Genomic DNA, 18,211 nt, shown 5'->3' on the forward strand with positions numbered 1-18,211 from the left:
CTCCCGCCCGCGGCACTGTGGGGTTTGTAGTCCCCGCGCCGCCCCGCACGTGGGGCTCGACTACATTTCCCGAGGTACCTTCACATCCTCCTCCTCCTGCTCCTCCTCCTGCTGCTGCTCCTGCTGCTGCTGCTGCTGCTGCTGCCGCTGTCCCGGCTCGCCGCGGTCGGGCTCGGGCGGCAGCGGGGAGCCCGGGATCCCCGCCTTGCCCCGGCCAGCTGCGCCCATGCCCGCCGCCCACCAGGTACGGAGTGCGGGATGCGAGTGTCGCCAGGGCGGTGGCGTGCCCGGCGGGCTCCCTGGGATGCCGGCAGCGTTGTTTCCCCCGGGTGCTGGGGATGTGTGCCAGGTCGAGTGTTGTTTCCCCCCGCCCCTGTTTCAGGGTGAGCAGGTGCCGCGTCCCCCCCAACACCCTCCTCTGCCAAGTGCACCGCGCACTGCCCCGCCTTGGTGCTGAGCTGTGGGAGGCAGAGAAGTGCCCGAGGGTATATTTTCAGGAGCTTCCCAGCCCTTGTTTTAGGAAAGGTGCCCCAGGGACTCGCGCTCCCCATTCGGCGTGGCAGCTCCTCACAAAACACATGGTGCCTTGGCAGTGTCACGGTGACACTTGTATGTCATCGACAGGCGGCTGGGGAGAGAGCATCCCCCCGACCTCTGGACCACGGTAGCCGTGGCTCTGCGGGGAGCTGAGCCTGAGCTCGGCCACCCGTGTCACCCGGGCTGACAGTGGTGTGTGTTGTGACAGTGATCCATGTCAAGGTCACAGCCCGATAACCCGGTGATAAACAGGTTCACACGGTGATAACGGACCCATTCTGCTCCCTCTCCCTCTTTCTCTCTTCTTCCTCTCTATCTACATTCTACTCCCTGGCTTGCACTAGGAATGAAGGAGCATTCCCTGGGACTCGTGCCCTCGAGCAGAGCAGCTCCATGGATGTTCTGGACAAGGGGAGTTGGGTGCAACCAGATGGGTTCTGGCCTGGAGTCCCTTTGTGTGTCGGGACACACATGCTGGGAGTTAGGAGCCAGTGCTCCTGGGAACGGAGCAGTGTCTTGGAGCTGCATCCTGGATTTAGTGTGGATGGTTTCCTGTGGGCCAGGGATGCTTGTGTGCGTCCCTCCTGGATGGACATGGCAGGAAATGGGGAGCAGAGGGTGGCAAACATCCCATAGGGGTCGTGGTGCACATGATGGCAAGCAGCTGTTGCAGGTGATATCCACAGCCCAGCTTGGGGACAAGAAGGCGACAGGGCAGAGTCCAGGCACTTGTAGCTGGCAGTGGCCCCAACATGGTGCTGGGGTCAGTGTTTGGTGGGGGATAGCCCTTGCCCCTTGCCCTTCCCACCACAGCAGGGGGGCCAGTGCTCCAGACAGTGCTGGACAGGCTTGCTGGGTGGTGATTGAGCGAGTCCCCAGGGATCTGTTAAGGAGGTGGGGGCTGTTTGTCCAGCTGTGAGCTCTGGCACACGAGGGTTTTGGTGATAGTCAGGTACCAGTGCTGAAATCCCATGGGAATGCTGCTGGAGCAGTGGGTCCTTGCTGGGGCAAATGGGCATTCGGCTTCCTGTAGGTTTAGGCACCACCAGCTTTCCTCTGCCACAACCAGTGTTGGCTTGTGTCCCCATTTGTCCTGTGTTATCCAGCAGTAGGGGGGGATTATCCTCCCATTTCACCATGCAGGATTCAGTGGGACACAGACTAGGACCATGAACTTACCTTTTAAAGACTGTGATTAGTTGTTCTGCAGTTATCAGGGTAATCAGGTTTCTAGACCTTGTTCTGGTGGCGTGTATTGGCATACGTGGAATTTTATGGCATGAAAAGTCACCTTGGTGACTTCTTATGGGCGTGGGGAGTACTGGGAGGACACCCAGTCCAGGCCTTCTCCTGTCTCTGCCCTCATCCCATGACCCTTAATCAGGTCTCCTGGCACTGCCAGCTTTCCTGCAGCCAAACCTCAGGATCTGAGCTTTTAATCCCCCTCTGGACCGTGAACCTCGTGGCACTTTGCATTCTCTCCAGGCTTGGACATTGTGTCCCACCGGGAAGAGCCAAGGGGCAGCCGCTTGCCTGTGGCTCAGCTGAGGTCCTGTTAACCACCCAGCTACTGAGTAACACGGGCGACCCCGTGCCCGCTGTGCACATTAACTCATTTCCACTGCCAGCACATTCCTATGCCATCCCCTCCGGAGCATCCCTGGTGCAGGGTGCCTGCATCCCTCTGCCTCTGCAGCTCAGAGGGAAGTGTTGCTCCAGGAAGCGGCAAAACCCCGCTGAGTCTTAAAGGGGAGGGGAAGGAGGTGATGGGAGCTGAGGATGCCCCACTGTGGATCCAGATGCTCCGTGCATCCAGGCTCCGGATGCACGTGATGTATGAATGCCGCCCGACATGACCCCCCTGCTCCTGCACAGCGAGACGCATGGCTGCTTTTCTTCTTCCCAGAACATCTCCTGGGGAGAAGGTAGTGGTATTTATTTGCCTTGCGATTCTGGAGGAATTTTGAGCCCGTGCCAAATGCTGCTTTTTCCACAGAAACTGCAGCGCCCTGGTTTTCCATGCGTCCAAGAGCGTCTGCAGACAGAGAGGGGCTGTGTGGTACAGCAGAGCCTGTGTAGCTGATGGTTCCCGGGATAATGCCGCTGTCCTGCTGCAGAGCCGTGCCCAAGAATGATGGTGCCAAAAAGCCGGCATCAGAGACGGTACCAGACCAGCGCTGGAAGCTACAAGTTTTCTACCTCTGCTTCTATGGCTTCATGACACAGATCCGGCCCGGGGAAAGCTTCATCACCCCCTATCTGCTGGGGGCCGACAAGAACTTCACAAAGGCAGAGGTGAGCTGTGGGCACCTGGTCCCCCACCCTGGTGTCTCCCTTTGTGGATGGTGGCCACAGTCAGCATCCCGAGGCTGCTCTGAGCATCCCTCCCTGCTTGTGGGGTGCACAGGGGTGTCATGTCCTGGGCATGGTGGTATGTGGTGACTTGTGGTGGTGCTTTCTGGGCAGGGGAGATGGTGTGGTGTGGGGCCCTGTCTCACTTGGCTCTGAGGTCACCCTGTCCCCAAGGCTCAACTTGCCCTGACATAAAACCTTGAGCTCAGGCTGGCAACTGATTTTGGGAGCAGTGTGTGACCCCTGCCCACCTTTGCAGCCTTGGGCTGCTCCCTGCTGTGGTCTGGGAGAAGCCATGCCCCACCCCACTGGGGAGACTTTTCCATGATGGCACGGTGCACTGCCAGGCCACTGGCAACGACGGGGTTAGACGAGGTGGGGCCACAAAGTCACTGTCTCCCAACCAACGGATGCTGGCCCCGATCCCAGGCAGCCGCTGCGCCTGTGGGAACGCTGCATTCCCGGCATGGGAAGGGGCTGGGCTCAGCCAGACCCCTGCTGAGCATGCTGCTGATCGCATTCCTCCCCGAGGAGCTGCTGCCATGGGGGTTCAGCAGCTGGTGCCCACACAGTCTGCAGGTTGGGGGTGTCCCCGGGGATGTGCCCAGCGCTCATCCCCTCCTTGTGCTCATGGCAGGTGACCAACGTGATCACGCCAGTGCTGTCCTACTCCTACATGGCTGTGCTGGTGCCCATCTTCCTGCTGACAGACTACCTGCGCTACAAGCCAGTGCTGGTGCTGCAGAGCCTGAGCCACATCTCCATCTGGCTGCTGCTGGTGCTGGGCACCTCTGTCCTGGCCATGCAGCTGATGGAGTTCTTCTATGGCATCACCATGGCCGCCCGCATCGCCTACTCCTCCTACATCTTCTCCCTGGTTGCCCCGTCCCGCTACCAGCGGATGGCCAGTTATTCCCGCTCTGCTGTGCTCCTGGGGGTCTTCACTAGCTCTGTGTTGGGCCAGCTCTGCGTCACCTTAGGCGGCGTCCCCTTCTCCACCCTCAACTACGTCTCCTTGGGCTTCGTCAGCTTTGGCCTCATCCTCACCCTCTTCCTCGAGCGGCCACGGCGCAGCCTCTTCTTCAACCGGCCCAGGGCAGCCGGTGATGCCACTGTCCCCACCGAGCTGGACAGGATGGCCGGGGGGGACAGCAGTGAGGGGACACGGGGCTGGCGGGACATGGTGCTGTGCCGTATGCTGCGGGAGCTGGGAGCTCTGGCCAGGCAGCCCCAGCTCCGCCTCTGGTCCCTGTGGTGGGTCTTCAACTCGGCTGGGTACTACCTGATGCTGTACTACGCACACATCCTCTGGAATGAGATCTCTCCCACCACAGACAACCGCCGGGTGTACAATGGAGGCGTAGATGCTGCCTCCACACTGCTGGGTAACTCGCTTGGGATGGGGACACTGGGGGTGTGAGGGGACATTCACATCCTGCTGCCTCCTGCGGGAATAGCCGGGGATATCAGAGAGGCAGGGAGTCACTGCTGTCCTGCTGCACCCCTTAGGAGTGGTAGTCCTTACGGAATTTTTGGTGGTTTGGCATTGGGTATGATGTGATGGTCACTGGGCTGGGTCCCAGCCTAGGTAGGGCAGGGGATCCTTGAGGTGCTCACAGCATCCTTCATCCCTCCCCAGGAGCCATCGCCTCCTTCGCTGCTGGCTACGTGAAGATCCGCTGGACGCTGTGGTCAGAGCTGGTGATTGGAGTGGTGACAGCATTCCAGGCGGGATTGCTCCTGCTCATGAACTCCACCACCAACATCTGGCTGTGCTATGCTGCCTACATCCTCTTCCGTGGCTCCCACCAGTTCCTAGTGCCCATTGCCATGTGCGTGCTGCTCCTGGGGACCCGCTCCCACCCTGGCGGCCGGGTTGATGCCAGGGGTTCACCAGAGCTCCTGTTTTTCCCAGTTTCCAGATTGCTACCTCCCTCTCCAAAGAGCTCTGTGCTCTGGTCTTCGGTGTCAACACCTTCTTTGCCACCGTGCTGAAGACCATCATCACCATCATCGTGGCTGACAAGAGGGGCTTGGGCTTATCTGTGCATCCCCAGGTAGGGATGGGGAGACACCTAGGATGGAGGTCCCTGAAGGGTGCGGGATGAAGGGAGGGCTCCAAGTGCTGTTCTCCCCTCTCTCCTCTTTTGCAGTTTTATGTATATTTTGGCTACTTCACACTGCTGGCCGTGGTCTACCTGCTGGCGGCCATCGGAGTGGCTGTCCAGCACAGCCACGTGAGGCAGCCGGTGGAGCTGGCCCTGGCCAAGGAGCTGTGCCAGCCCCCAGCGGAGATTCCAGCGCAGGAGAAAAGCCCGGAGACAGGCACCACGCGAGCCTGAGCGCTGGCACCACTACACTGTGGCCAGCTCTCGGCTCCTGAAGTGAGCATCGTCATCGTCACTATGTGCTTGGTGTCCTGTCCCACTGCTGGTCCTGTTCTGTCGAGGATGTAACCCTTGGGACACGTTTTCTGCCCCGTGAGGACAGGGCTGTGCCCCTTCCCTGTCCCCACACACGGAGCGGGGGCAGGATTGCCATGGTGTCGCTGCTGTGTGCCATGCAGGGGTATGGAAAGGGACCCCATCCCGCTGCATCCCCATCACGGCATGGAGCCAGGCTACAAGAGGATGTTTCTTTATTCAGTGCCTTTAGAAAATGGTTTATAGGACACAACCAATGACAAAAAAATAATATAAAGATCCACAGGCTTTAAATTGCATTAATTACACAAAATACAGTAGACTGTAAGAAATAGAGACTGTGTGACTCGCACAGCTTTTATGGTAATAATTTCCATACAATAACAAAAAAAAAAGCTAATTACAAGTTTCTCTTTTTTGTTGTCTTTTTTTTTTTTTGGTTTTTTTTTTTTAGCACCTTGGATTTGCCCACACCAATTACGACCAGCTTTGCTGCACCTTCACTGTTCGAGCCCAGCAAAGGTGGCATGGGGAGGGGGGATGGCAGTGCCTGCCCTTGGTACCACACACGCTCTACACACACACATACAGAGAAACACGTGCCAAGGGCACAGCTGGCCACGCCTCAGGGCCACCCTGTCACCCCAGTACCTGTGCTGGGCTGGCTGTGGCTGTAACTGGGCTGTGGGGGCACAGCTGGAGGTCCCCAGGGTGCATGGAAGGGATGGGGAAGACTGGACCCCCACCAGAGCTCTGTTGGCTAGAAGGTGGAGATGAGGATGATGGTCCTTAACCTGGGGAGGATGGAGACCATCTGGGAGAGACCCAGCATCACCACAGGGATACTGTCACTGAAGGACAGTCCTTGAGTGGCTGCTGGGGTCTTGGCTGGGGAAGACCCCATGGCTTCAGCAGCAGGGATTTGTGTCCAACCCCAAGCTCCTGGTGAGGACAGCACAGGGCTGGGGGGCTGGTGAGAGAGGCCCCACAGGGTTTTTGTGGGGAACAGCCTACATGGCAGCACTGAAATCTCCCTGCCAAGCATCCTCCTACCCAGCCACCCCAAAAAGAGCATCTGAGCAGGGAGGGGAACAAGCTGAAGTGGTTAAATATTAGGAGTTAGAAGAGGAGGAGGAAGGCCACCAGCCTATGGCTGCCCTGCCCCGGGTGGGACCTGAGCCCCTGCCGACCCAGGGCAGGGGCCATGGCAATACTCTTTGGCTTCAGGTCTGTGGGAGGAAACCCTGCGGGGCGAGAGCGGGCGTGTGGAGGGGGCTGAGGGGCCCAGGGGTGCCGGGGTGCAGGCTGGCCCAACCCTCCCTGGGGACATGGGGGTACCCAGGGGGCGCCAGGGCAGGTGTCACTTTTTGGTGGCGGTCATGAAGCTGTTCTCGATGCAGAGGACAATGAAGGTGTGCTGGCAGCTGCTGGCTTCCTGCTCCAGCAGTTTTCCAGAGGCCAGGGAGGAAGCCTGGCCGGTGACCGCACGTTCCTCTGTCCGCCACGTCTCGCAGTAGCTCTCGGGCAGGCGCCGGCCCTTGGCATCCGAGCCGTGCCAGACACTCTTCTGTGGCCTGGAAGGGTGAAAGGTGGGGGCTGCTGCTGCCCTGCCATGCTCCAGACCCCATTTCCCCATGGCTCAGTCCTGCACTCACCATCCTGCATCCCGCAGGACATCCCGTCCGTCGAAGGAGAGGATGCGGGCGCCGGCTCGCAGCGGGGCTCCGCTACCCGTGAAGAGGGCTTCCCAGTTATTGAAGAGCACTTCATCCTGGTGGGAAGGGTGGGAAAATGGAGGACGAGGGGGTTTAGCCCTGCCTGCACCCCAAGAGCATGCCAGAAGCTCCAAGCCCCAGCAGCCTCTAGGAAGGGGATGCTTCATGAGGGATGGGGGCTTTGCTATGCTCTGCATCCCAGACCTTGGTGGTGCTGGGTTAACAGCTGGACTCGATAGTCTTAAAGAGACCTTTTCCAAGCGTAATGACTCTGTGGTCCTATTCTATGATCCCCTGGAGCATAGAGTGTCAGGAAGGAGACGGGGACACACCTACCCGGAGGTTGACGATGGGGACGGCGGCGCGGTCAGCCCTGCGCACGATGCTGTAGAGATCCTGCAGGCGTGAGGACAGGAAGGCGCGGAAGGTGCCGGCCAGCCCGACCTGCCGGGCTTGCTGGAAGCACTGGAAATCGGCGCCCCGGATGCCGCGCATGCCGCCGCTCAGCGGGGTGTTCAGGGCCACCAGGTGAAGCTGCCAAGAGGGGACATAGGGACTTGAGGGACACGTTTTTGGCCACCACCATCAGCTCTCCTCGGCCAGCATGTGGCACTCACGGCAGGCTGGAAGTCCTGATGCACGTGGGCGGCCACAGGGGCAGGGTCTGGCCGGCGGTGGATGTAGTACCCATTGATGAGCTCCTGCTGGTGGTGCAGCAGGGGCTGCTCGGGCAGGCGGTGCTGGTTGGCCACCACCTCGTCCCCACGCCAGGGACGGGCGGTGGCCGGGGGAACGTGGTTGCGGAGCGGGTGCAGGGGCCCACGGGGCTGGGAGCCGGCATAGTGGAGGGTGGGCGGCTTGTCGTACACCTCGTTGTCCTGGGGAGGGGGACAAGGCATAAGGGGGGGGGCGTGGTGCCCCAGGTGGGGATGGAGATGGAGAATGCTGGGGATGGATGGATGAAGATGGGCATGGAGATGGTTGGGACTGGATGGAGATGGGAACAGGGATGGAGATGGTTAGGCATGGGGATTGATATGGTTGGGGATGAATGGAGAAGGGGATAAAGATGATTGTTGATGGATAGAGATAGTTTTGCATGGAGATGCTTGAGGGTGGATGGGGATAGATGAGGATAGGGATGGTATTGGGAAGGAGGATAGGGATGAGGATGTGCACAGGGAACAGAAGACTCACCAGAGCCGAACTGGGGATCAGGTTGTGCTCCTCCAGCTGCAAGGGCATGGCACATCAGATCCCAGCTGTCCCCCTCTCCTCTTCCTCGCGCACGGGCGGGGGGACCCCAAGCATCACCAAGAGTCCCCATCAAGCCCCCGGGGCGGTGCTGCCCGCGCTCCCCTCGAGCTGGGCAGTGCAGCCCTGGCCGGGTGCCCCTCCGGCCCCCCACTCACCAGCACCCTGCGGAAGCCCCCGCGCAGGCGGACGTAGAGCTCCTGCCGGTTGGTCAGGAAGACGAGGCTGCCCTCGGGCAGCTCATGCGCAGCACTCAGCATCGCCTGGTATGTGGGCACAGCCCGAAGCTGCGGGCACAGCCCAGGGCAGGGTCAGGGATCGGCTGCCTGCACTACAGGCAACCCCTGCCCAGAGCCCCAGCTCACCCCCAAGGACATCTCGCTAGTGCCTGGTGGTCCGGGGGGTCCTGGTGGTCCTGGGGGTCCAGGGATGCTGACGGCTGTGGGGGAAGGAGGGTGAGATGGAGAGACGTGCAGCATGGGGAGGAATGCAGAGCTGCAAGGAGGGATGCGTGGGATACACGCAGGGATGCTGCGGGTGCAGGGAGGGATGCAGTAGAGCAGGTACTCACCTTGTCTGTGGGGACCTGGGAAGGAGGGTGGCCCAGGCGGACCAGGAGGGCCCGGGGGCCCCTGTCGCCCCTCATATCCCATACCAGGGGGACCCTGAGGTCCTGGAGGCCCTGGTGGCCCAACAATACTGTCCCCCTTGGGACCCTAGGCAGTGTGAGAGAACATCTGTTGGAGCAAAGCCCCCAGGGATGCCACCCTCACTATTTCCCCTTCACTCCCTACCCCATGAGGTACTCACCGGCAGCCCGGGGTATCCCTGGGGCCCTGGAGGCCCTGGAAGTCCAGAGACTCCAGGACCATAGAGTGGGATGCTGCCCGGCTCACCCTTCTCACCCTTGGGACCTGCATCCCCCTTGTCACCCTGTGGGATGGCACAGCCTTAAAGTGAGCAGCTCACACACTGGGTACGCCAAACCATGCTGGGTGCCGGCTCCCAGTGTGCAAAGGGCTTACCCGCAGGCTAGTACTGAAGTGACTCGTGTCGTAGGGGAACTGGCCTGTGGAGAGAGGGAGAGGAGGGGAGAGGAGCCGGGATGGGCACGAGCCAGTCCCTGCCTGCCTCTGCCAGCAGGGACCAGTCACCTACCTGGGGGTCCTGGGGGTCCCGTGTCACCTTTCTCTCCCTTTTGTCCTGGGAACTGATGGAAACCTGAGGGCAGCAGCAGAGATGCCATCTCAGAGCTGCAGCTTGAAGGGAGGGAGGGGGCTTCCCCCCAGCTCCGCTTTGCCAAGGTTCACCAAACTGCCCAGAGGGGGCTGGGAGAGGGACACCCCCTTACCAGGGAATGCCGGATGGCTGGAGTCGCTGAAGGTCTGTGGAGATGCAAAGGAAGTGGCTGCAGAGACAGCAGTATCCTCGGGAACCCCCCCTAATGCTGGTGACAGTCCCACATGCCAGCCCCAGCCAGGATGTCACTAGAGCATCGTCACTGCCCTCCAGGCAGGCAGGGAACACTGGGGGCCCAGTCACCTGCACGTCCATAGTGGTGACTGTGGTGATACTCACATTGCCATTGTTGTAGACTATGCTGCCAGGTGGTCCAGGGGGCCCAGGGGGTCCTGGGGGCCCTGGGGGACCCTGTGGGGGTGTGAGAAGATTTGTCAAGGTCCTGCACAGCTGACAGTCCCCACCATGGAGGGGGACAACCAGCCCCTGAGAGAAGGAGACATGCCCTTTGCCTAAGAGACTGGGGTCCTCGGGGAGACCCGTGGGTTGTCACAGCAGTGCTCACCCGCAAGCCCAGCACATCCGCAGGGTCACCCTTCTCGCCCTTCAGCCCGTTCATGCCGGGACGTCCCTGCAGATGAGCAGCACAATGAGCCTCATCCCCATCCCCCTGCCAGCCCCTGGTGTCACATCTGGTGCTCCAGAGTCACCTCTGACACCCCGGCACTGTCCCACCCCTCAGGGACACAGCAGGGTGTGGGGCTCAGAGGGTGCAGGACGTGCAAACAGGGAGGGGGACTCGGTGGAGCTGATGGACACAAACAAACCGGGAGCAGGTCTTACGGGTCTGCCTGGAAAGCCGATCTCTCCCTTCATCCCTGCTCGTCCTGGGGGACCCTGGAAGGGAGAGAAGATGAGGGTGAGGGTTCTCAGTACGGGGGCACCCCCTCTGCCTAGGATCATTCCCATCCCTCCCCGTGGGACACAAGGAGGAGGATGGTGATGGTGACTCACCGATGGTCCCATCGGGCCCCGCAGCCCTGGCTCCCCCTGCAAACAATGGAGAGGGAAAGGGCATCACCACTGGCACCACCTGGCACCTGTCCCATGGGGATGTGCCCCCTATTCCTGCCAGGAACCCACCTTTTCTCCTTTCACCTTGGCAGTGACCACGGTCCCATCAGGGCTGATGATGACACCAGGCTCCCCCTTCTCCCCCTGCAAGAGAAGAGGAGATGGGAGGGGACATGGAGGGATCAGGCTCCCTCCTGTAACAGGGCTGGTGTCACCTGGTGGCCAGGTAGAATAGGGGCCAGGAATGTGACCACCCCATGGGATGCAGGTGGCCTGGAGCAGTTACCTTCAACCCTGGAGCACCCTGGGGTCCAGTTGATCCCTGGTCACCTTTTGGTCCCACCGGACCCTGCAGGAAGGACACAGAGCCCACATCATTCCCAACCCACGAAAGGCAGGCCCCAAACCCTCCCTCCATCACCACCACTCTGTAGCAAAGCACAGCAGGACAGGCGACCACAGCTGTCACCAGGGCCACCCTGTGGTCCCCAGATGTGTCACCAACTCACCGGAAAGCCAGCGTGGCCTGGTCTGCCCTGCAGAGAGAAGCAGAAATGCTCCTAAGAGCAAACACCCTCTTTCCAAAAACAGGGTGCCCTCCTGGCACTGCTGAGGAGTAGGCACAGGTGGCAGGAGGGCACCTACCTCTGGACCAGGAAAAGCCACCAAGGACTTCTGCAAAAAGAGACAAAATGAGGTTTTTCCCCCTGAGTTTGGATCTGAAGGTCAGAGCTGCTGGCGAGATCTCCCTTCTGATGGCTGCTGGAATACCCCTTCCCCTGCCCTGTGCAGAAGCCAGGTGCCATCACTTACATCTTCACTGGAAACAGTGATGACCTGTCCAGGGGGACCCGGTGGGCCAGGGGGGCCTGGCAGCCCCACTCCATCTCGGCCTTGCTCTCCCTGGAAGAACATAAGGCATCAGCCCAGGGCCACCCATGGCTGGTCCCCATCCCCAGCCTGGTGGCACCTACCTTCTCACCGGTGCTACCTTTGTCACCTTTGGGTCCCTGGAAAGAGGAGCAGGAGGGAGTGAGCACCACATGGAGACAGACTCTGGCTCACAAGTGCTGACCCCCTCCCACCTCTGGCTCAAAAAAATCCTTCCAGCAACCCCACCTCTGCCTCCAGCTCCAGACAACAAGCCAGGCTGTGATGATTTTGGGTGGAGGTGCTGGCCACTGAGGTGGCAAGGTGCAGGGGACGGGATCCTAAAGAGTGTGGGCACCCCTGGCACACAGTGAGCCAGGTCCCACCGCAGGGAGGGGGAGTTTTGGCTGCTGGGGGATGGAGCTGCTGCAATAAAGGGTGCCCTGCCTGGAGTGGGGTGGTCTTCTGGAGCTGGGGGGCTGAGGCTCCTACCTGTGGCCCAGGGAAGCCCTCCAGGCCAGGGCGGCCATCAACGCCAGGCATGCCAGCATCTCCCTGCAGGGGGAGGGGGAAAGGGCAGGATGCAGACCCAGGTCAGGGAGCACAGGAGTCCTGCCCACTGCCCTGCACACCCAGGTGCTGGCACAAAGCCATCCCAATCTCCAGGGTTCCTACCTTTGGTCCCGGCAAGCCAGGCTGTCCAGGTCTGCCAACCTCTCCCTGCAAGGAAAGAGGTGTCAGAGGCATCCCTACAGGCTACTGACAGGCATCCTGCATGGATGGAGCCAGGAGCATGTTGGAAGGGTTCCTCACCTTCACCCCTGGCAGTCCTGGCACGCCCTGAAAGCAACAAGGGGGCCATGAGCACTGGACGATGGCAGGGGACACAATGGCAGGGAATACCCCTGGGAGCCCAGGATGGAGAAGGGGGAGAGGGCAGGAATGGCCCTACCTGTGGACCTTCAGGTCCAGGTGGTCCAGGGGTGAATGACAGCCCCGAGCCCTCCATGTCACCCTAAATGCAGGGAGAAGGGGCTGAGCTGTGTCTGTCCCCAGCTCCAGCTCATCCCACCCCATCAGTGCAGTGACCACTCACAAATCCAGCCTCGTAGCCTGGCCCCGGTGGTCCTGGGGGGCCAGGGGGTCCTGGCTGCCCTTGAGGTCCGATGGGCCCGGGAAGGCCTGCTAGGCCCATTTCTCCTGGGGGTCCTGCTGGTCCTGTTTCTCCTTTGCTGCCCTGCAAAGGGGACAAGAAGGGGACAGATGGATGGTGGCAGTGGCTGCTGCCTGGAGCCTGCAGGCAGGAGGCAGAGCATCCCCTCCCAAATCCCCTCTGGGAGAGGACATAAATGCTGATCCTGATGCTTCCCTGTCTAGGGGCTTTGTGGTAGGAGGCATTGCCCAGCTCAGGCACCCTACATCCCACCAGCTCCCCATGTAATGTCACCAGTGGCCACCAGAGGCTCGTCTAAAATCATGAATGGGAATGTTTCTGCACGTGTGGCTGGCTCCAGCGCTGCAGCAGAGCTCAATGCCTAAAGGAATGCTCCCAGGCATTCCTGGGATTGCAATGGGTCTGGAAGCAACAGGATTGGACCTCACACCCGCTGCCACCCTATCTGCTGCAGAAGTGCAGAAAGTTAGAAGTAAGGTTAAGAAACTTAGTTTTGAGGTTTTTGCCCCCAGCTCAGGCTGCAGTGGATGGTCAGACCAAGGGGCAGCATCCCAGCGCTAAGGGGCTCCCAGCAAGCCTTTATTTCCACCCTTGGGGGTGCAGGGTGGAAAGATGCTGGAACAAACAGGCAGGAGAGAATGATGCACAGAAGATGGGGTGTTTTCCAGTTGGGTGTGGGCAGCCCCCAAGCAAGCTCTCCTCTGTCTTGAAACACCCAACTTGGTTTTCCTGCCCACTTCCTGATGTGGCAGTGCCTGGAGCAAAGCCAAGGCAGGGTGGTAGGAGCCCGGTGAGCATCCTTTGTAGGGTCAGCAGCTCTGTGCAGCTTTGAGCTGTGGCACTGATCTGGGAGGAACACGAAGAGCAGTGTCCCCCTCCCCATTCCTGCATAAGATGGCTCCCCCAGGCAAAATTCCTGCCTCCAGTCTGCACTGGAGAACCCAAAAAATTCCACCCCAGGCACAGTACCTTGGGTCCTGGTAGGCCAGGGAGGCCAAAGTCACCCGCATCACCCTGGGAAGGAGGAGGAGGGAGAAGAGGGTGTGAGGAAGCTGCCCAACTCCAGGCAGAAGCAGAATGCTGCTCCCCAGCCCAGGAACTGGGGCCTCCCAGAGATGTGCCAAGGGTGCCAGGTGCCCTGTGGGACAGCTGTGACATGCTCATGGGACAGGGGACACTCACCCGCTCTCCTTTGGGCCCTGGCTGCCCAGCCTCCCCGTCTCTTCCTGGAGGACCCTGAGGACCCTGTAAGATCCCAGGAGTTGGTTCCAGCACAGGAAAGCCCTGCAGGGCTAGTGGGCACTGAGCCCCCCACCTGGGATGGGTCCCCTTGGCCACCCCACAGACCTACCGGTGGCCCTGGGGGCCCAGGGATCCCGTCCCTGCCTGGCAGCCCCGGAGGTCCTGGTAGGTCCGTGTGGTTCATCCCAAACCGTCCTGGCTCCCCTGGCAAACCGGGCACACCAGGTGGCCCTGGGGGTCCAGGTGGCCCTCGTGGACCCTAGAAGAGATGTGGGAGGCCATGGCTGAGGGTGTCCCCACTCCCATCTGGTAGGACAGGCACTCACCCCCACTCACCCGCAGACTCTCCAGGTCACCGCCAAAGCCAGAGCCCTCCATGTCGATGAAGGTCTGGAGGAGAAGCATGAGGGGGACGTCAGGGCACCCAGTGGCACTGGGGCTCGCCCAGGGGCTGGTGGCAGCACTCCGCACCTCTGCGGCTTGAGGGACCCCCCATCCCTCAAATCCCTGTGTCCCAGGGAACACCCACCAGCTTGTCGTTCTTGGAGGAGGGTCCCGGCGGTCCTGGAGGGCCAGGAGGTCCAGGGGGTCCCCTCGGCCCCATGCCTGGGTCACCCTGGCACAGAGGAGAGAGCACGATTTGGGGGATCAGCCAAGCTGGGGGTGAGATGAAGGGGGGTTCTGCCCCCCAACACCGGCACTCACCTTCTCCCCCTTCAGGCCCGGCTCCCCCGGCATCCCGGGGAACCCCGGGGGCCCCATTTCACCCTGCAAAGGGGAGCAGCGGGGGCTCAGCAGGTGGCAAGGCAAGGGGGTGGCTGTCCCCCATCACCCTGCCACCCCCTCCACCCCACTTACGGGTTTGCCATCCTCACCAGGATCTCCCTAGGGATGACAGAGAGGGGACAGGTCAGTCTGCAGGCGAGTAGGATGAGGGGACAGGGGACACCCTGTGCGGGGGGATTTGACTCACAGGCTCACCGTCCCTGCCAGGGAATCCGTCCTTCCCTGGTGGCCCTGGGGGGCCAGTGACCTGCTCCACCACTGAGGCATCAGCATGCCGAGAGAGGGTCCCAGGGGGTCCAGGGTCACCTGGTTCTCCTTTTTGGCCCTTAGAGCCAGGGTAGCCAAATCCAGCACTGCCCTGGGGAGGGGAGGGAGACAGACAGGGATGGGTGGCAGGTCCCTGAGTAGGCAGGGATGTAGCTCTGTGGCAGCTCCCCCAGCAATGCTCACCTTGATGCCCAGGTCTCCTTTCTCCCCCTGGGGATCAGAAACAGAAAGAAGTGTGTGTCGAAACACAGACATGTCACTGGCACCCTCGAGCCCCCGAGGACCAGCTCTCACCCACCTTCTGCCCCTTGACACTGCCTGGCCCTACGATGCCACCAGTCCCTGAGTCACCTTTCAAGCCACGTTCCCCCTTCTCTCCCTTTTCGCCCTTCCAGCCGGTGCCTGTGGAAAAGGAAAAGCACACAGCCGTGGCTGGGGAGAGCCCCACCACCATGTCCCCACTGGTGTGCCTTGGGGAAGGGGAAAGCTGCTGGAATTACCTCCTGTGGAGACCTGCAGCGTCTCCTCCGCCCTGGTCCTCTCAGCTTGCTGCGGGGACCCCCCACCACTCCTCGGGCCACTGCCCCCTGCCACGGGGGGGGAGGTCACAGGCACAGCATCCACCAGCCCTGGGACACCCTGCGCCAACAACGAGGGATTGTTCACCTCCCAGTGCCTTCCCGTAAGGGACAGGTGTTGGGACACCATCAAGCATTGCATGACCTCAGCCATGCAGGGCACTCAGCCCTTCTCATCACTAGAATTTTGGGGTCTTGCCCTGAGTGCAACACCTGCGGGCAGCAACTCACCTCGACCTTGCCCGAGGGCTGCTGTCCACCTTCCATCCCGCTGCCAAAATCCCCAGAGACCTGTGTTTGCCCGTGGAGAAGGCATGAGGGCTGAGCAGGGAGCACGGTGGGGGCAGCCCTGAACCCGCCCCAGACGTGCTGCCAGTGCTCACCTCTGCATCATCCTCCTCTTCCTCGCACTGGCGCTCGGCCGCCCGTGGGTCCCCTCGGAGCTTCAAATCTGCAATCACGCCCTGCAAGGAGACCACGGACAGGTGGGGACACAGACAAGCCACCCTGCTGTGACGTGACCTGCCATGCCTCTCAGCCATCACATCCTCCAGTGGGAGGAAAAGCATGGATGAGATCTGCTGTCAACACTGTGAGCAGCTGGAAGAGGTGGCCACCCAACTGGGGGCATTTGCTTGTGAGATATTATATATATTTTTTTTAAAATTATATATAAACGATATAATATTTATTATATACCTTAATCTACTTATAATTCATTCATCTTATGTCACAGCCAGCCTGGCTGAACTGCAACTGCCCCTGATCTTTGCTTTCCTAAGCCCATTGCGTTTCCTTGCCCAGACATGGTGCGCTGTGCTTTCAGGCCAGCCCAAATATTATTTTAGGTGTCTTGCCCAAAGAAGAGACACCAAGGGAGAGGTATCTCCTTTCTCTGAGCTCGCTTCCCAGCGTGGTCCCCTGCTCCTCCCCACTGGGATCAGACAGATGGGCAGCATCCCAGCTTGGCAGACTCCCATACCAACAGCATCCCTGTGTCCCTGTTCCCACCCAGCAGGGAGGATCCAGGCTGGGCTCTGGGATATGCTGGGTGACCCCGCTTGCAGTGGGATCTGTGGGGTTCAGGCTGGTACCCACACACCCTCTCCTGCTGAGGCCGGGATGCTACAGGGCTTTGCCTGGAGGCAGCATCCTTAGGGATTTGTGGTGGTTTCTTGTATAAACAAGTGGCCTGGATGCACGCAGTGCTTGCAAAACACAAATAAATAATAAGAAAGTGCAGCTTATCCCAGGAAATACAACACGTGGGCTGCAGAACCTGCCAGCTGTCCTCGTGTGGGGCAGGGCAGTCGGCTGTGGCCAGAGAGCCCTCGGGAGAGGAAAACCAAAGCACACAGGCAAAAGATCCCTGTGAAAGCTCTACTGGGTGTCTGGCCACTACCTCTGCTCAGCCCATGTGGTGCAAGCTCTGGCACATGGCTTGCCAAGCCACGCTGGTGGTGCTGGGGAGGGGCTGCAAGGTTGAAACCTGGGGCTTTCCAGAGGCATGGGAAACAAGCCAGTTCCAAGCCCTGAAGCGAGGCAGTCCCACGAGGGATGGTGATAGGGGTCCTTTGCAGGGTCCTTGCTCTGATAAATAGAGCAGCAGCACCACAGATCTTACAGTCTTTCCATAGAATCATGGAATCATTAAGGCTGGAAATGCCCTCTAGGACCATCGAGTCCAACCATTAACAAAGCGCTGCCGGGTCCCCCACTAAACCTTGTCCCCAGGTGCCACATCCAGCTGCAAACAAACCCTCTTGCCAGATCCCAGCTGAGACCCCATTTGCCTCCTTGAGAACTGCTGTCCCAGGGGCTTCTTCATCACCCACAGGCTTTGTCCCTCTAGGTTTCTTGTCACAGCCACAAAGGCGACTCAGGAAGGAGCAGAGGCGCCAGGACACTCCTCCAGCTGCCTCCCAACAAGTTCATCCTGAGGCTTGACCCGGGGCCAGGCTTTAATCCACTTGATGCCCCGTTAGTTCCAGATAACGCGTGGCAGGGCTGGACAGTGATGGAAACACCACGAGGCAGTCAGATGCTGCTCCCTTCTCATCCAGCCAAGGCCTCCTTCCCTCCATGGCCAGTTATTCCCCATGGGAAAACTGGGGGCGGGCAGTGGATTGGGGGTTGGCAAGCCTGGGACCATCACCTGCTGAAAGGGTCTGCTCTGCTCCAGGCTGCTGCTGCGCCTTCCATATGGTGCCAAACCCCTCCAGCTGGGGAGAGGAGCTACTCCACAGCCATGACCTGGCCCTTCCAGCACGTTCAAGAGCAAAGAAATTGCTCTTCAAGAGCAAAGAGTTGCTCTTCAAGGGACCAACCCGAATCCCAGTGCAAACCAGTTTGTAGCCCATCAATGATTAACCCCTTCCTGGGGGAGTTTTCCCTGCCCAAAGCCATTCTAGGGGGAATGTGGCAGTACAATCAGGATGATGTTAAAGCTCAGAAACGTGCTTTGCAGACCTCCACAGGGAAAACATAGCTCCCCTCAGCAGAGCCCCTGTTGCTGGGCAAATCCTGCTTGGCCCAGGATAAACCTGAACATTCCTCTCCTCAACTGCAGGGGATTTCCATGTCAGCTGCACATTTTCCCCACACTTTCCACAACACTTATCTGGAACACGAGTCCTGCTCAAAGCACGGACTGAGCTATCACATCCTTTCTCACTCTCCAAAGCCTTCCTGGAGATACCG

General features: G+C 60.1%; 2 protein-coding genes across 3 annotated transcripts in view; one reads left to right on the forward strand and one right to left on the reverse strand.

Annotated features, from left to right (window-relative positions):
* Positions 1–99: 99 nt before the first annotated feature.
* SLC19A1 (solute carrier family 19 member 1) lies at positions 100–5,718 on the forward strand. The gene is made up of 6 exons (XM_063399952.1): positions 100–244; positions 2,534–2,832; positions 3,527–4,274; positions 4,529–4,721; positions 4,805–4,946; positions 5,043–5,718. The coding sequence occupies exons 2-6, from the start codon at positions 2,620–2,622 to the stop codon at positions 5,229–5,231; spliced, it is 1,485 nt and encodes a 494-aa protein (XP_063256022.1). The 5' UTR covers positions 100–244; positions 2,534–2,619; the 3' UTR covers positions 5,232–5,718.
* The window catches only part of COL18A1 (collagen type XVIII alpha 1 chain), a 36,566-nt gene continuing 23,865 nt past the window's right edge, over positions 5,511–18,211 (reverse strand). For both annotated transcript variants that reach the window (XM_063399951.1, XM_063399950.1), the window contains 40 exons: positions 15,895–15,975; positions 15,743–15,802; positions 15,434–15,572; positions 15,232–15,335; positions 15,117–15,143; positions 14,854–15,024; positions 14,739–14,765; positions 14,586–14,648; positions 14,410–14,496; positions 14,217–14,270; positions 13,990–14,139; positions 13,821–13,883; positions 13,608–13,652; positions 12,561–12,701; positions 12,417–12,479; positions 12,278–12,304; positions 12,140–12,184; positions 11,957–12,019; positions 11,569–11,604; positions 11,408–11,497; positions 11,240–11,269; positions 11,104–11,130; positions 10,881–10,943; positions 10,664–10,738; positions 10,535–10,570; positions 10,364–10,417; positions 10,086–10,151; positions 9,860–9,931; positions 9,633–9,666; positions 9,440–9,502; positions 9,307–9,350; positions 9,092–9,214; positions 8,853–8,997; positions 8,647–8,720; positions 8,440–8,568; positions 8,225–8,260; positions 7,645–7,905; positions 7,364–7,561; positions 6,968–7,083; positions 5,511–6,886 (listed from right to left, as the gene is read on the reverse strand). In XM_063399951.1, coding sequence (XP_063256021.1) covers positions 6,673–6,886; positions 6,968–7,083; positions 7,364–7,561; positions 7,645–7,905; positions 8,225–8,260; positions 8,440–8,568; positions 8,647–8,720; positions 8,853–8,997; positions 9,092–9,214; positions 9,307–9,350; positions 9,440–9,502; positions 9,633–9,666; positions 9,860–9,931; positions 10,086–10,151; positions 10,364–10,417; positions 10,535–10,570; positions 10,664–10,738; positions 10,881–10,943; positions 11,104–11,130; positions 11,240–11,269; positions 11,408–11,497; positions 11,569–11,604; positions 11,957–12,019; positions 12,140–12,184; positions 12,278–12,304; positions 12,417–12,479; positions 12,561–12,701; positions 13,608–13,652; positions 13,821–13,883; positions 13,990–14,139; positions 14,217–14,270; positions 14,410–14,496; positions 14,586–14,648; positions 14,739–14,765; positions 14,854–15,024; positions 15,117–15,143; positions 15,232–15,335; positions 15,434–15,572; positions 15,743–15,802; positions 15,895–15,975 — 3,396 coding nt within the window. In that variant the 3' untranslated portion in view covers positions 5,511–6,672. The remainder of the gene's footprint in view (positions 6,887–6,967; positions 7,084–7,363; positions 7,562–7,644; positions 7,906–8,224; positions 8,261–8,439; positions 8,569–8,646; positions 8,721–8,852; positions 8,998–9,091; positions 9,215–9,306; positions 9,351–9,439; positions 9,503–9,632; positions 9,667–9,859; positions 9,932–10,085; positions 10,152–10,363; positions 10,418–10,534; positions 10,571–10,663; positions 10,739–10,880; positions 10,944–11,103; positions 11,131–11,239; positions 11,270–11,407; positions 11,498–11,568; positions 11,605–11,956; positions 12,020–12,139; positions 12,185–12,277; positions 12,305–12,416; positions 12,480–12,560; positions 12,702–13,607; positions 13,653–13,820; positions 13,884–13,989; positions 14,140–14,216; positions 14,271–14,409; positions 14,497–14,585; positions 14,649–14,738; positions 14,766–14,853; positions 15,025–15,116; positions 15,144–15,231; positions 15,336–15,433; positions 15,573–15,742; positions 15,803–15,894; positions 15,976–18,211) is intronic.

This window comes from Prinia subflava, chromosome 6 (assembly GCF_021018805.1).
Source record: "Prinia subflava isolate CZ2003 ecotype Zambia chromosome 6, Cam_Psub_1.2, whole genome shotgun sequence".
Lineage (NCBI taxonomy): Eukaryota > Metazoa > Chordata > Aves > Passeriformes > Cisticolidae > Prinia > Prinia subflava.